This window comes from Aythya marila (genome assembly GCF_965140915.1).
Source record: "Aythya marila genome assembly, chromosome: 23".
In the NCBI taxonomy this organism is placed as follows: domain Eukaryota; kingdom Metazoa; phylum Chordata; class Aves; order Anseriformes; family Anatidae; genus Aythya; species Aythya marila.
In genome coordinates this window covers 2,565,422-2,581,505 of record NC_139064.1, presented here as the reverse complement: position 1 = coordinate 2,581,505, position 16,084 = coordinate 2,565,422, and the positions used below count along the sequence as shown (strand labels likewise).

The following is a 16,084-nucleotide window of genomic DNA, read 5'->3' as shown; positions in this document are numbered from 1 at the left end:
AGTCAGCACGTTCAGAAGGGCCTCCAGACTCCCCCTTTGAGGATGTGCACGACACACAGACCTGGACTCCGGTCTAGCAAGAAGTTTGCATCTCAAGCTTCATCCCAAGACCCAAACCGAGTAGCTCAAAGCTTGGTGTTCAGTCTTTAGCTATACCATGCTGGCGTTGGCCTGTGTTATCCCCACCCGTCTGCTCTCTGTTGGGCTGGGAAAACTTCCCCTTGTCTCTGGGCTTTGCTCTGGCTCTGCAGAGGATGTGTCAGCTCTCCGCTGGCTGACACCACGAGGCTCCCACCTACTCCTGGGAGCAGCACATCCAAACCTCCTCGCATCGTACTGAGTGGTAGTCCCAGAAAGTGAAGGCTCGGTGGCTGCAGGGCTGGAGTTCCTGGTACAGCCCAGTGTCACCGACTTCACAGAACAGCAGCTTGCTGGCAAATTGTGCAACTGCACCGCCCCCAAACTTCCTGTTTTGAAACCCCAAGAAGCTGGAAAATGTTAACACCGGCACTTTAAAGTGCTAGTTGTGGCATTTTTTTTTTTTCTTCTTCCTAAAGATCGACATGATACTAAAAAAAAATTACGTACAGAGGAGTCGAGCGGGTCTGCATGAAGGAACTGGGGGCAGAAAAGCAAGCACGTCTCTGCAGGGAGCCCTGGGCAGAGCAGAGCATCCCAACAAAACCATGCCCTCTTTCCACGACTTGCTGTGTGATATTCGGCAGCTCATTCCCTTTCTACATCCCACCTCCATGCATTAGGGTGTACGGGGTGCTCTCCATCACCGTGCCAAGCTTTTTGGCAGCAGGTCCCGGTGCTTCCAGCTGAAGGCAAGCTGTGCTGCTCCGGAGCAGGAGGCGAGGTGACAGATGGAGAGGCAGGTGCTCGCGAAGCAGCATCACCATGTGCCATCTCCAGCCACCTGGCCCGTCCTCCCCTCCTGCAGATCCACGCTGTGCCCCAAAACCCAGCCGGGATGGGGAAAAGAGGCCCCAGCCACGGGAGGAGCGGGATGTAGAAAACAGCCCCTGCAAATCTCTGTTCCACTCCAGCTCGTTGCTGTTTAGGAAGAGCAGTTAGAACGAAGAAAGCATCGTGTTTGTCTTGAACACCGCGAGGGAACTTATTTATTTCCAATCAGCATGACAACTGCTTCCTTTTCTGGCTATCACTGCAACTCCAGATGGTACATTTGAGCGTACTCAAACCTCTAACTTGGCTCCATACAAAGACGTCGTCTTCCTGGTTAGCTAAAAGTGTATTAATAGGATTGGGATAAAAGTTCCTGCTCCCCTGTGCTGCGCAGAGTGCTTGAATAATGACATTTTGCTCATTGGGCAGCATCCTGGCGAGGATTTAAGCGAGGTGTTTGAAGGGGACGAGCCTCTGCTGAATGTGACTTAGTTGTAAACACCTTCTATTTGAATTCAGATTCATTTAGATTTGAGTTTCATTTAGATTTTCATTTCCTTTAGATTTGAATTTAGATTCAAATAGAAATTCTCAAATGGTTTTGAATTAGACTCGAAATATCTGATTATTTCTGATTCTGTATTTGATTATTTTGTTAAGCCTCGCAGTTCTGCAAGCCTTTAAGAGCAGCAGTCGTTGCCTATCTTTACCATCCCTACACCCTTTTCCCAGTGCTTGCTCTGCACCAAAAAGCTGCGCCTTCCTCAATCTCCCAGCTGGGGTGGGAGAAAACTTAGGGCAACTTTTTGTACCTGGAGCTGCCCTAGGACTAGCAGGAGGTGACGGTGTGTGACCGATTCGAGCCAGCCCTGTCCCTCCGATGGGACCTGGTGGGGTGGCTGGCGACTGCACGGCCGAGCCTGTGCCTCACATAAAAGCTTTGCTGTTATTGTTTTAAAGAAAATAATATCCTGTTTCCTTTCTAAACTGTGTATCTCTTGAAAAATGTTAAATGGCTGCTACATTCCTGTCTTTATCCCGGACACTTTTTACGAGTCTGTACTTCCCTCTCCTTGTGCTTTAACAAGCTGCCTAAGCAGAGGATTAAGGGAATGACTTAGTGCACATGTGCTAAAAAATCCACCTTCAAAATCTTACACAGCTTAAAAAACCAAACAGCCACAGCCAGCCAGGCCCCCGCTCTCTGCACTTAAAAATAATTGTCATCGTCGTGTGGTCAGCCTGCAGCTTGCCAGCTGGCCTCTCCTCTGAAAGAAAGAACATTTTAAGTGATGGAAACTAGAAATACATAGCAGCGCTTTTCCCAAACTGATTTCTGGTGGGGTTTCCCATTTCTCTCTCTTTCCTATTACCAGAGCTCGGCACTCAGTGGCTGGGAGTAAGCAGGCACGGCTCAGGAAGGAGGAGGAAGGGAAGCACTGAGCCCTGTCATGCTGTCAGGCACCTTCTGTAAATATTTATGTGACCTACAGGATACAGCACAGTTTGAAATCTTGCAGTCCCCATAGCCACTGTGCAGTCGTGCGGTTCCCTGTGCTCCTCTTCCCGTATTTCAGACGAGACGGGGGGCTCCACGTAGCTGGGATTTGCTTGTAGTGTGCACTGACCTGAACTGGGGATGCTGCACCAAACCACGGGTACCTCTGCAGATCCCAGCACACAGCAAGGAGCTCACATCTTGAGGATGTAGCTGTGATTGGAGTCACACAGTTCAACACAACGAGGACTTTATGTCCTCCATCACACGGGGAAAGCAGCAGAAGGATAAGCTAAGGTAGTGCTTGGAGGACTGAGCTAAAGCTCGCTGAAGGGAAGAAAAAATATTCCCCCTGCCACGCGCTGATGCTACACTGATTTCTTCCTTGCAAAAACTCCTGGGTGTTTTGTGTTTTTTTTTTTTTTCCTTACAAAGTGTAGAAAAGGAACCTACCCGCCCCCACAACCAGGAACTTGATCCCTAGTGATATCTTCCTGTCCTGACCCTATTTATAGAAGGAAGGTCACCCGAATGAGAACAGAAACGGTATCATATGATTTTTGGTGACCAACTGAGTTCTGAATATTGAGGATTCGGAGGAACACATTTGAATAGCCCACAACAAAAAGCATTTGAGCAGAACACCTCACCACGGCCGTTTGTGCTTGTGGGACAACAAAGCAGTGAGTTATGGGGAACGGGGGTATTCCTACACCAAATAATCAACTAATCCGATGGACAGAAGGTTTGCTAGCAAAATCGTTCTTCAATGGGCAGTTGTTCATTGAGAGCCCAAAACAGAGACATTTCCACTATTGTGCTGTGAGCGGGAGAAGCAATTGCTGAAAACTGCAAAAATGAAGGAACCTATAAATGTCGCTGCAGGGGCAATTTGGAAACGCAGACCAGAAAGCTGCAAATGTTACTGTGTGCAAAGTGTACACAGACTTAAAAAAAAAAAAAAAAAAAAGTCAGGGTTGAAATAAATACGTATACCTATCTGCATACCGTTTGCATAACTGCATATTTTATGCACTCCCCCCCAAATGAGCCAAACTAAAACTGCTTATTTTATAATCCTAACAAAACCGCGCCGTGTGACAACGTTTCTCTATCAGACTCCTTTTGCATAAATTACGATCCGTAATTCCTCCCTTATCGTGTCAGGCAGCTTCAAACTGAACCTCCCGACGAGGAGAGCCAAGTTCTTCCATCACATTTAACGCAGCTTCCAACAAATCTTTCTTTACACAACTAAATATTTTATGGGCCAAAGATTCGGGGCTACTTGAAATGATGAATTCATCCCTCCGAGGGGTTTCGTTGCGGGATGAGAAGTTTGTCTGGGCTCGAGGCACACAATGAAAGGGAAGATTTAGTCATTCCCTTTCTTTTACAGGCTGCCTCCTTCCTTCCATTGCTCATTCACAAATCCCTGGTGCCTTCGTAGGCAGACAAGCCGTAGGTGGATCTGAGGTAGAGGCTGCTGCTGGCGTTTGCTGCTGCCTCCGTGGGCAGCGCCGTGCAGCAGAGCAAGCTCCTTACACGCACCGGGGTCAGCGGTGCCCGCGGCAGGGTTTCCATCTCTGCTTATCGCAGCAAAAGGAGAGACAGCAGAAAGAGGGAAAATTCAGCCCCAAGCAGCAGCAGGCAGAAGGGCGACCCCTTTATGAATTAGGCATTGCTTCTGGAGAACATGCGAGCTCTCAGGACCCGAGGGTTCAAACCTGCTGCGTGACTCAGCCTGCGCGAGGAGGAGGAGAGGAGGCTGCCCATGGTGGTGGCAGCAGCTCCGGGTGCCCCAGGGGCCACCTCCGAGGGCTGGAAGGGCTCAGCCCTGGCAGCACAGCCTGGCTGCGATGGAGCCTGGTGAAACGTGGGCACAGCCACACTCACAGCCCCAGAACATCAGCCGATCGCTGCCCTGGCATCACCACCCCGAAGCCTGCACAGTTTTTTAGGGATAAAATATAACGTGGGTGCAGGTAGAGATGCATCAAACAGGTCGCTCCTGCCCCTTGCTCTGGCAGCAACGCTCACCTTCCTCTTTAAATTGGGCTGGAATAAGAAAGCTGAGCGATTACAGAGGCAGGATTTCTGCGTGGTGCTGCTGAGACTGAAGGCTCTATGGTTAATGCATCATTCCCCATTACAGCCATTTCCTCTGAAGTAAATGGGATCCTGCCATTATGCTTTATGTTTATTGATATGCATTTCCTAGCTGAATTGACGTTCCCCTGTTGCTTTTTTTTTTTCTACCTTGAAATTGCAGGAAGCCAAAAATCCTTCAAGAGTACTGAGTTAAATCCTGGAGCATGCAGAGCTGTGTGCATTAAGTGGGCTGGGGTTAAAACGGGCACCAGTTACACATTAATATGTGTGTTTCAGGGCAGCAACACCAGTCCTGCTATAAGGGGTCAAGTGTTTAGCGGGGACACATCCTAGCAATATTCAGCGCCGTGCAACCAGTGGTTCAGTGGAGGAAGATTTTCCTTGTGACTCGACTGAAGAGAGTCACAGGGAGGCTTTTGAGGTTGATCAAATCCAAAAACCCCTTTGTGGTAGCTAAAATACCTGCGGTGCTTTTGGCAGGCACTGCTATTGGGATCTTCTTTCTCCTTCTCCAAAGCCTCCGTGCACCCACCTGCAGTCGGCCGTAGCCTCGCCCTCGCTTTCTGCTCCAAATTGCTCTCGCGTGCTGCTTGGCATCGTTAAAGGAGCGCCCTGTGCTTCATCTCGGAGGCAGCTGCAATTAAGAACGGGAGGATTCGGGAGGCTCAGGGGGCTCGTAACGCTGCACAAAGCCTTTCACCTCCGATCTGCATCCAGCTGCAACGTTTGCGTGACCAGAAGTGGTTGCTGCGCAGTGGCGGTTGTGTGGACTCTGAAAAATAAGTTGTTTGCTGCCTTTTGTCTTTTTCTGCTGCATCTGTGTCACCAAACCGCTTCTTTCCACTAGCTGCAGTGCTCCAGCCAACACTTGCTACCCAGCACGAGGAAATCTGAGCACCTAAAGCCGTAGCTCGTCACCTCATTGAGTGACCTGGTTTCCTCCGGAGCTGAATTGTGGCTCCCCGCTCCCACTGCACTCAGCAGTCGTGAAAACCAGGCCACTTCTTGAAGTGACCAACGTAGCCGTGACCGGCCTCGAGTGCTCAGCTTTTTAAAAGTCGATTTTGACAGCGGGGCACCCAGAGGTGGCTCCTCTCCCAGCTCTGCCTGCGGAGATGGGTATTGGGGAGGGATTTGGGGCATGCCCTGTTCCGTGCCTAACCAGGAGCTATCAGCCATCAACGTCATTCCCGGTGTTAAATTAAAAAAGAAATAAAATTCTCTCCGTTTCAGGCCCCGTGATAAAAATATACCTCGCCCTTTGTTTGCTTGATGCAGCAGTTCCTCCTTGCACTGAAAATTAAATTGGGAAGGGAGTTTTATTGTCCCTGTGGAGGAGAGAGGCACCTATTGAAAGCACTCATGAACGAAGCATGGGGGGCCCAGCCCAATGTTTTCTGATGCTTTTTGGGGTCCTGCGAGTACAAAGGCAGCGGAGAAGGAGCTGCAGGGAAATCCAGCAGAGCTCCATCGTCTCGCTAGGTTGTGCTTGACTCCTTCGCAGCTCTGCTCCGGGGTCTGGGGAGAGCAAAGGAGGAGGAGAGCCAGCTTGTCTGCCCTCGCCTTGCAGCTGGAGAAACTGCTCCTAGAGCTTCTCTGACAAAACAGAGCAGGCTGTGATGTTGACCGTGCACGATGCATCCTTCCAGAAGGCAGGTGCCTGGCCCAGCAGCCCGCTGAGCTCAGATGAATGCTGGCAGATAAGGGCAGCAAAGCGCCTCAGGAGGAAGTATTTTCATAATCGCCCCTTTGCAACACAGCTCTTTTCTTTTTTTTTTTTTTTTTTGCAGCATTATCTTTCTGCCTTCCTCTTGCTCTCCAAATGAACAGAAATATGTATATTCACGGGGTGGGGAAGCCAATGGCAGAGCCGAAACACAGCTGAGTCAACAACACGCGTCTCTGACCAAGCGGGCAACGTTTCGCCCTCCCGCCTGGTTATCAGAGGGCTTTCAAAAGTCAGCGCTGCACACAGAAAGGGCAGCGGAAGCTCAGCACATGCCCTGCAGAAGCAAGAAGTGCCAGAGGGTCCCTGCTGCCCTAATCCTACAGCCAAGGCCCTGGGACCCTGCAGTTGTGACCCTTTGTGACCTGAGCCTGATTTCTGCCTCAAGGCCCTAAAATTTCTATCCTTTTCTGCCTCCTTCATTCATATTTTTTTGCTAAACGTTTCTGCCTGCTGGATTCTGGGTGAATTCTTCGTTTTGGCAGTCTCTGGCGTCACAAAGCTGAGCTGATCCCCAGCTGCATTTCGGTGCTGATGCTGAGCATTTTGGAAAACTCGACTGGGATAAAAAGGCAGCGTCGCACTGGGTTGTTCTGCACCTGAACAACTTGCTGAACAGAAGACCTTGGTGCTAAAAGCTGGGGGAAAAGGGATATTGAGGCATCCCGAAGGGGGAAAAAAAAAGCAAAAGAAGTGCACATTCATGCAATAAGGACTGAAGAGTGCTAGCAAATTTTGGCAGGTTACTCTAACCTGAAAAATCTCGGCTTTGTGCCCCCTGGTGGCAGCTGCATTTCTCTGGTCCTCGGTGCCACTGCAGTGCCTGCACCTCAGAGCCAACCCTTTTCGTTTCCCTGCTGAGCCAATGCCCAGCGCAGAGGCCATTAGATGCCATTAGCAAGAAGCCTGCTAGGAGGTTCTTCACTATCCAGAAAAGCACCAGGGAAAATCCAGAGGTTCAGATAAATCATTGCAGGACTAGGCTGGCAACACACGGTGCGCTTGGTTTGGATGCTGGGTGTACGGCTGTAATTATTTTAATTATCCTAGGCTTCACCCCAAAACTTGACTCAGTTTTTCTGTGAGTATTCACAACATGTAACCCTGCTTGGAGGGAGTTAAGGCAGAACTTAGCTCCTGCCTAATGTGAGATTAAAGATGTCTATCTTGCTCGGCTCAAACAATAGATGAGGCTATGTCCATACAATCCAGCTGAAATAGTCTTTTTTTTTTTCTGCTTTCTTTTCAGACAAAAAGCGCTGGCGTCAACAGGTGGAAGAAGCGTTCAAGCAGCATGCGACTGGTTGGTATGAAGTAATAAATGTTCAAAAGAGAAAAAGGAATCAGTGAATGGAAAGGCTACAATTTTAGCCAGTAGGATGTAAAATGTTATGGCAGAAGTTTTCTTTTAACAAGGGCACTGCCTGGAAAGCAGTAGCAAAATTAGAGAGCTATTATTTAAGTGCTGCAAATAAGCAACCAAGAAGCAAGCCTTGGCTGAGGGAGGTTGTGATCACACGTAATAGCAACAGCAAGGTGAGAGGAGGAACTGCTGCTCTCCACCCTGGTGCCCAAACACCAACCCGAGAGCCACCTTCGCAAAGATGCTGAGCAATTTCCAGCGCTTTCCCTGCCGTGTTTTGTACCTCGAATGTCAGAGAGGCAGAAGCAGTGACGGAGGGTAGATCTTCAGAGCCTCGGTCTGAAACTACAAACCCATTTTGTGCGTTACTTAGGAGCAGTAATGGGCTGCAAGAGAGACAGCGCAGCTCTGTGCCTGACCCGTAAGAGCTGATTTTTTCCATAAAGGGAGAAGGAAAGGGAGCGAGGACAGGGCAGGCAGATTTTGCTGGAAAAAATGTAAAATAAACATGCCTTTGTATGTCAGTCTAACACTTCTTTCTCCCCCTCAGGCTGTTCTCCCATGTGGGTGACCCATTCCTCGATGACACCCTGCCCCGGGAGTACGTCCTCTACCTGCGCCCCACCGGCCCCCTGGCTCAGAAGCTCTCCGAGTTCTGGCAGCAGTCAAAGCAGATCTGTGGGAAGAACAAAGCTCACAACATTTTCCCACATATCACCCTCTGCCAGTTCTTTATGGTAAACCAGAGCTCCTCTTTTTGCTGCCTTCATGCACGCATTGATGAGTGGCCCTCGCCAGGCTCGGGCTGGAGGTGCTGCACACTTGGTTCAGTCGCTGCAGGCGGGTTTTTGAGCTCAGAGTTTGGGGGTGTTGGCATCAGAACTGTCTGCTGGCTGGGCTTGTCGAGGAGGTAATTGGTTTTTTAGCAAGGTGTTTTCAGGGAGGAGCAGCAGACCAAATTCTCGTAACCTCCAGTGACTGTTAACATGGGAATAGGCAGCGCTGGGGTGAGGTTAGGAAGGTTGCTTTGGGGCAGCTGATCCTGCTTCAGGGGCAAGGGGGGGACAGATGATGCCTGACCCCTATTTCTGTGACCCGGGGCTTTTTCTACCCTTCCTGCTCACCCACCCAAGCCCTTCCTTTCTCTGAGTGCACTCCAGAGCTAAGCACAGGCGTAATGCAATGCTTGTCCTCTTCCCTTCGGCAGTGCGAGGACAGCAAGGTCGATGCTCTCACTGAAGCTCTGCAGGCCACCGTGATGCGGTGGAAGTGCAAATTCCCTGCCCCTCTGCCTCTGGAGCTCTACACGTCCTCAAACTTCATCGGGCTTTTCGTCAAGGAAGAAAGTGCTGAGGTGCTCAAGAAGTTTGCTGCAGACTTTGCTGCAGAGGCAGCCTCCAAAGCAGGTGAGTGACTGCAGGCAGCCAGCGAGTGCTCGCAGCTTGGGCAGGGCCTGGGCTCGCTCTTGCAAACCCTTGCAAAGTTCCCTCCCCAAGAATTAACCCCAGCACGAGTGGCTCTCCTAACAGACTGCTCCTGAGGAAGAGGAGAGGAGAAGATGAATAATTTTTTTCCTAAAAGAGCTATTCCCAAGCCAGGCTGATGTACCAGCCCTGATACAGGGCTCCTTTTACTACAAAAAATTACATTTCTCTTTGCCACGTCAGAAAAATAATCCCAATCGGCTGCATTTTACTGCACTGAGGTATTTTGCTCATGCCAAGAACTACATTTATTATTACAAAAATATATATTAAGTGACCACTCACCCAGCACGTAGCCGTCTTTGTCCAGCTGTGTAATTTAACGTGAGGTACCGAGGACTGTGATGCTGCGTGGCATGAAAGCCCACACTCCTCTCAGAGTGGCCATTTCAAAGGTCATCTTTCTCACTACCCTATCAGTGCTGTGATGCTTCGCCATGACTGGGCAAAGGGAGAATACCCAATTAATGCAATACACACCGGGAGCTAAATGTCAGGGCTGCCCACAGAAAGGCAGCGATACCTACAAGCTACAGAAAGGGTGGCCTGAGGGCAAAGAGCCTGAGAGGAGCACCCTGCTGGGCGCCTTGTTTGTCAGAGCTTTTTCAGTTTAAAGATCACCTCGCACTTAGTCTCAAGTGTTATCTCCTGAAGGGGAAGTTGACATTTGGCGGTTCCTTAACCTTTCAGCTAGACACAGCCCGCGAGGCTGAGCGTTTCCTGCTCCTTTCGCTAGCACGAGCCGCTGTCACAAAACTTTCCTCTGCCTTTGGGTCTTTGCTGCATTTCTGAGACGCACACCCAGGGCGAGAAGACCCGAGGTGCCCTTTCCAAACCTCGTGGCCCAGCCACAACACCTGGTCCTTCCTTCTCGCAGGCTGATCCCGGAGCTTAAATGCATCAAGACACAGCCACGGCCGAGCCCCTGAGTGTCTCCACCTAGACAGGCAGCCTGTGACACCGTGCAGAGCAGCTCCAGGCGGCTGCCCTGGTTCAGAGGAAGAAGTACAGAGGTGCTGTAGGTTCATCCCACCTCTGAAATGCACTGCTTCTGCCTAATGGTGACCTAGAACTTCCCTTCCCTTTAGAAGAGGCAGGAAATAGTCGTTAGCATTACAAACGCACTCCGTACCCCAAAAATGCTGACCCAGAAGAGAAGGAGGCACCAACAGCTTCCAGCAGACTTCGAGCCCTGCAACAGCTCCAGTTCGGACTCAACTGGTCACTTCTTCCTTAGGAGAAGCTCTTTGCTGCATTGCAGTCCACATTAAAGTCTCTGGGGCTTCTTCAGAGGTCCACAGCTTATTTTTTTTCATGCTGATCAAAAAAAGATGGATGAGCTCGCAAAGCTACCCCTGGCTGGCATTTGGAGCCAAGCCTCTGAATAGCTGCAATTCTGACTGAATAATCAGTCAAATTTAATTGCAATTTTTGGTTGAATAAGCAGGAGTAAATTACATGCAAACAATGTATCCTATGATTTGCACATCCACTGGGAGAGTCCCAATGTTTCACATATTTTCATCTTTCTGCTTCCTTGACTCTCTTCCTAATATAGGTTCGTTTGTCTACAGGATCATTTTGTAATCAGTCAGTAATTATCTTACCAACTTCTGCTCTCAGGATTTTGGAACACCTTACCCTCAGTGGGTGAACTGGTAACCCAGTTAATGTCCAGAAAAAAAAAAAGATTTAATCAACTTGCATGAATTTGTAAACTCCATGGATTTCTGATATATACGATAAGAGAGAGAAGAGAGGAGGGACAGTAAAAATTACAAATTTACTTCCTTATTTTGGAGAAAGCCTCAGCTGCCAATGAAAGAAAGGCTACCCCTTACCTGGAAAAGTCTCTTTTTTCGCAGAAGACCCCAAATTACAGTAATTGCTATCATACCATCCAGAAACCCCTTTTCTTTTCAGAATGCAGATGAGTTTTTAGCACGGATGCCTTTGTCTACCACCCGGGTGTGACTAAGGACTGAATCAGGCCACAAATCCAATCACTTGACCCCAAGGTACAACATATATAGGGCACCCATATCTGACTTCCCCAAAGCCTTTCCACAAACTGACCTACAATTTCTTCCACCTGAGCTACCTCGAGAAGCTCTGCTCCTGTTCAGAGGTGACAGACACCCTTATGCCTTAGAAAAGCTTCTCATCTTGGCAGTTCCCTTGTTGATAACCATCTTCTTGTTGCAGATGTTCACGTGGAGCCCCACAAGAAGCAGCTCCACGTGACGCTGGCCTACCACTTCCAAACCAGCCACCTGCCCACGCTGGAGAAGCTGGCCCAGAACATCGACGTCAAGCTGGGCTGCGACTGGGTCGCTGCGATTTTCTCCCGAGACATACGCTTCGTGAACCACGAGGTACGCTTCCTAGAGTTTGTTGGGGTCCAAAAAGAAAAAAAGAAAGAGGGTCTAGCAGAACTGCAGGCTGTTCCAGCTGCATTTGTGGCTCAAATGCAGGTTGTGAGCTGACAGAGCACAGATAAGCAGCAGACTACCCAGACATTAAAGAATTTCCATTAGTCCACAAGAACACATCTCCCACATCCCACCAGTCAGCTGGACCAAGACCATCTTGCCTGTTTTGCTTTTACTCATGCCATCTAGACTTGCTTTCCCCCTCCCATCTCATTTCTTGCTTCTAGCAGGAATGATTTCCTGCTGGATTAATTCCTTCTAACAATGACTCTCCTCTAAGCTCGCTGTAAATTGCCCTGGTCTCTCCAGAGCCAGGCCAGTGTATCTTAACCTGAACCCTAGCCATCAATCACAGCATTTGGTTTCATCATCCAAGAAACCTTTACCTTCCTGGCCTAAATACTTCAAGTACTCATGGATTCTACAGCTGCAGTGCCGAAGTCTCTTACCACAGTTTTCTCAATATTGTTTTCCAACACAATATACAAAAAGAAGAAAAAAAAAATAGATTTTGTAAATTGGGACCTTGGGCACAGAGAAATTACAGGTGAGACTTGTCCCACCTCCCTGTAAATACCCCCAAGCCTGAGCCAGTCACCCGAGGCTCCCTTCGCAGTCAGTGCAGACAAACAGGCACCTCCACAAGAGCATCATCTGTCCCATCTGAGATGTCTATCTGGGGATGAGATGAATCAACTCCTGGAGGAGGGAACCTCCAGAAGCTGCCTGCTCAGTCTCTGGTGGCTACCTACACTCCTAAGGCTGGGGTGATTAATCCACCAACACGCACAGTCCAGAATTAGACAAAGAAAACCTGCAGCAAAGTGGGAAACGGTGATTTTAGCCCAGCACACAATACGTTGTAGAAGTTAGACTGGCCCAGGGACACATTTGTTCTCCTTTTAACTGAGAGCCTGCTGCAGCCACTGCCATTAATTTAATATTTAATACATGGGGATTAAATTTAACATTTAATACATGTGGATTCCTCACACCCTAGTGAGGAAAGGATTACAGAGTGACGTTCACTGAGCTTTGCCCCACTTTTTAACTTTCTCACGTTATGAAATACAAAGAAAAGCAGGCAGCCACAACTCGGTACTTCTCACACCTGCACACACAGCTCTGGAGCCTCGTGTCACACATTCAGAGCTGCTGTCCCCCTGACTGGCTCTGCCTCGATTTCAAAAGCAGCAGCAATGAGAGCTGCTCTTTTAGCACAAGCAGGTACAGCGACAGTGGCCACTGACCACAAGAACCGTGTGAATTCCAGCTCACAGTGAGTTCAGTTGTTTTTAACAGACCACTTTAAGCACACGGTCATGTTTCTGCTCCCTCTAAAAAGCCATCCCCTCCTTTCCCTTCTGGTTATCAAAGACGTGGCTGGAATCAGAGGGAGGAAGGAGTCAATACCAAGAAAAGCTTTCCAACACCAAAAAGTAGTAGAAATTTCCTCCAAGTGAAGCTTTCCTGGACAAAGCACAACGTGATGCATTTTAAGGAGAGCTGTTTACACCTTGGCCACTTTAAAGGTTTGGTACAGGAGCTCTCCTGCCCCACTCTGCTGAAGATTCCCTGCCATTAACAACCCTTTCATTCATTTGTGCTTCTGTTTCTCCCCCAGACTCTGCAAGTGATCTATCCTTACACACCCCAGAACGATGATGAACTCGAGCTGGTCCCAGGGGACTTCATTTTCATGTCGCCAGTGGAACAAACCAGTACAAGTGAGGGCTGGATTTATGGCATTTCCCTTGCAACTGGCTGCTCTGGGCTGCTGCCCGAAAATTACATCACGAAGGCGGATGAATGTGGGACCTGGGTGTTTCATGGGTAGGTAAAGCCGCTCAGTTCACTTTCTGTCAGTGTAAAAAGGGGGCTCAGCAGCCGGGATCTCACCTGGGCAAGTGAAAAGTCTCCCAGGGCTGCTGAGAAGGTCGCTTGGGGAAACACTGGGCACACAAAGCCCCATCTCATGAGCAAAGGGAGAGCAGATGCCAGCCCAGTGCATGGGACTGGAGGGTGATGTGGTTTATTTAGCTAAGACATTGCAGCAACTCTTACTCACGGGATCGCTGCAGAGCTGGAGCAGATGGGCACTGCAGAGCCACCGCTGTGTGGGCACCTCGGTGGTGGCAGCAGGATCAGGAAGGTTTAAATCCCAGCAGTAATTTGGGAGGCGAGGTGTGTTGTGTATAATTCCAGGAGAAAAGGACTGGGGGTCAGCAAGGTTTCTTAAGATACTTAGCAAGGCTTCCAGAAGTGGTTAGTCGCCTGCCTGACACTGGCTTCAGCGAGAAGCTCGTTCTGAACAAGGTTCTGCCTTGTTGCCTCTTGCTTTTGGTGGGAATTAATCAAAGAGCAGTAAAAACCTAGTGCTTGAGCTGTGGTCTGGGCACTCCTGCAGGCCCCACAGGGCTGTCTGCAGCCCAAAGCACCTAAAGCCATCTGGAGAACAGGGAGTAGTTTCTATGCAGGAGCACGAGGTGGCAAGGGGAGCGGAGAGGCACGTTCCTGCCTGCTGGCCCCCTGGCAAACAGCGCACTGATCCAGCGCACTGATCCAGCAACTCTTCAAACCAAGCAAAATGCAGGAAACAAAAGAGCAAATCTGACGTGCAGCCTTTGTCTGTGTCTCATCAGGCTTAACACGCGTCGTGGTGAAGGGCAGATGGCAAGCAGACACGGGGCAATTGTAGCTTGCAGGCTGGCCTCCAGATGTGGCTGCCACAACCACTGCCCTTCTACAAACCAGTCCTGCTTTAACCCCAAATCCTACCCAACCCAGAAAACTGCCAGGCAGGGACAAGCATAGCAAGAGGTCGCTCGTTTGCCCCTCTTGCCACAACCAGACAATCAGCAAGTTTGTTTGAAGGCAGGACTTAATCCAGACCCTCCCATCTGCAATCCAGCAAAATTGTCCTTTCTTCCCCTAAAGTTTGCCAGCCAGAATAGCCTCAGGTCCACAAATAGCGAGGCACCCTGCTCTCGTGGATTTTGCTTTTCTTCTAACAGTACCTGGAAGGGTTTTGAGGCCTAGAGACTTAGCATGGGAAAGAACTATTATTGCAGCAGCGACTAAAAGGAAAGCCAAACATTTTGTACCTCCAGGACCGCTTTGTCTCCAGGCAAGCAAAGAAAGGAAATGCCCCTTCCCTGATCACCACTAAGGACTATAAATCAGGAACAGGAGCATGCAATACGGCGCATTTATCAAAAACGTTATTACATACCCGGAAACAGCCTCGTTTTACACAACAGCTTCCCGCGGGGAATATTAGGTTACAGAATGTCATTTGGTCAAAACAATAGAGCGAGCCAAGGACAACCTAAGCCCCACTGACGCCCAGGCCAAGGCATTCACAGCAGGATCCTCTTGGTAGGAGAAGAACGGGGCACAAGCACCTTCATTTCATAGACGTGAAAGAAAGCGTGGCAGTACTCACCGGGGCTGCAGGGGAGCTGCTGTGGTGGGGGAGATGGGATCCAGTTGGCACCGAGGATGCTGCGGCTGGTTTGTGCTGCTCCTGTGCACACAGCCACATCCAGCTTCATCCCTGCAGAGGGAGAAAGAAAGAAAGAAGAGCCATTGAGCTTTCCCTCCTAGGCACAAGAGACTGCATTCTTCAAGTGAAAATCACGCATTATTGAGCTCATCACGGAAACACAGCTCACTCCGGGCTGCAGCTTGTACCACGCAGGAGAAATGACAGGCAAAGTGCTATTCTGGGATGTTTGATCAAATCTTGCATACAGCAAAGTAAGGTTGCCAGCACCTGACTGGCTTTTGATCATTTCTCCTGAGAAAGGTTTCCCTGTTGCACTACTCAAAGGATGCAGAAGCTGAATCCTGGCCTCTGCAGGACGTGGTTTTATGGCTGATGTCCAAGTGGTGCCTCAGGAGCTCTGCCCAGCACAGACCTTGCACCTCACAGAACAAAACGCCATCCCTGCCCTGCAGTAAGGGCTGGACCTCGGCTGCAGACCAACAGGCTGCCATCACCAGGAGACAAGCCTGGCGAGCCTTTTAATCGGGCAGAAAGGGCTCTGCTCATGAAACCTGGTTGGGTCTTGAGAGACTCCAGGGCTGAATTTTTTCCCTGGCTTCTAAAATCGGAGTGGAATCACTTCTGTTCTGCAGACCCCAAGGGTTTTCCACACACCTAAAGTGCACTTCTCTGCTGGCTGTGGCACTTCCTGGTGTGCTTTCTGCTCATGCCAGAGATTGGAGCTGCTAGGGACAATGAGGGGAAACATTTGGTCTCTGATCAGTGCTATTGCTTGGAAAAGAATGGAAGACAAATTGCTTTAGTGTCCCACACAATGCAACCCAGATCCTAAGTCCGGGTAACCCCTGCAGGAAGGGCGATGTTAAGGCACCGAGCAGTGCTTTCAGGTCCAGCTTTAGCTATGAGGTTATGCAAAAAGAACAGCTGATTTCCTGTTCCTTTCTTTTTTTCCATGATAAGACAGCTTCAGAAAGCAAAAAGCATGAACTGAAGGTGCTCATTTGGAAAGCTGAACTGGTTTGCTCTAAATCTTAGGACCTGAGAGTCTG

General features: G+C 49.5%; 1 protein-coding gene across 2 annotated transcripts in view; it reads left to right on the top strand.

The window, feature by feature from the left end:
- UBASH3B (ubiquitin associated and SH3 domain containing B) overlaps positions 1-16,084 on the top strand; it is a 65,264-nt gene that overhangs the window by 32,705 nt on the left and 16,475 nt on the right. Inside the window, exons 2-6 of one of the 2 annotated variants that reach the window (XM_082778093.1) lie at positions 7,498-7,551; positions 8,162-8,348; positions 8,819-9,017; positions 11,301-11,470; positions 13,152-13,360. In XM_082778093.1, coding sequence (XP_082634219.1) covers positions 7,498-7,551; positions 8,162-8,348; positions 8,819-9,017; positions 11,301-11,470; positions 13,152-13,360 — 819 coding nt within the window. Of the gene's footprint in view, positions 1-7,497; positions 7,556-8,161; positions 8,349-8,818; positions 9,018-11,300; positions 11,471-13,151; positions 13,361-16,084 lie in introns of both variants that reach the window. The other variant, XM_082778094.1, reaches the window with a different exon arrangement.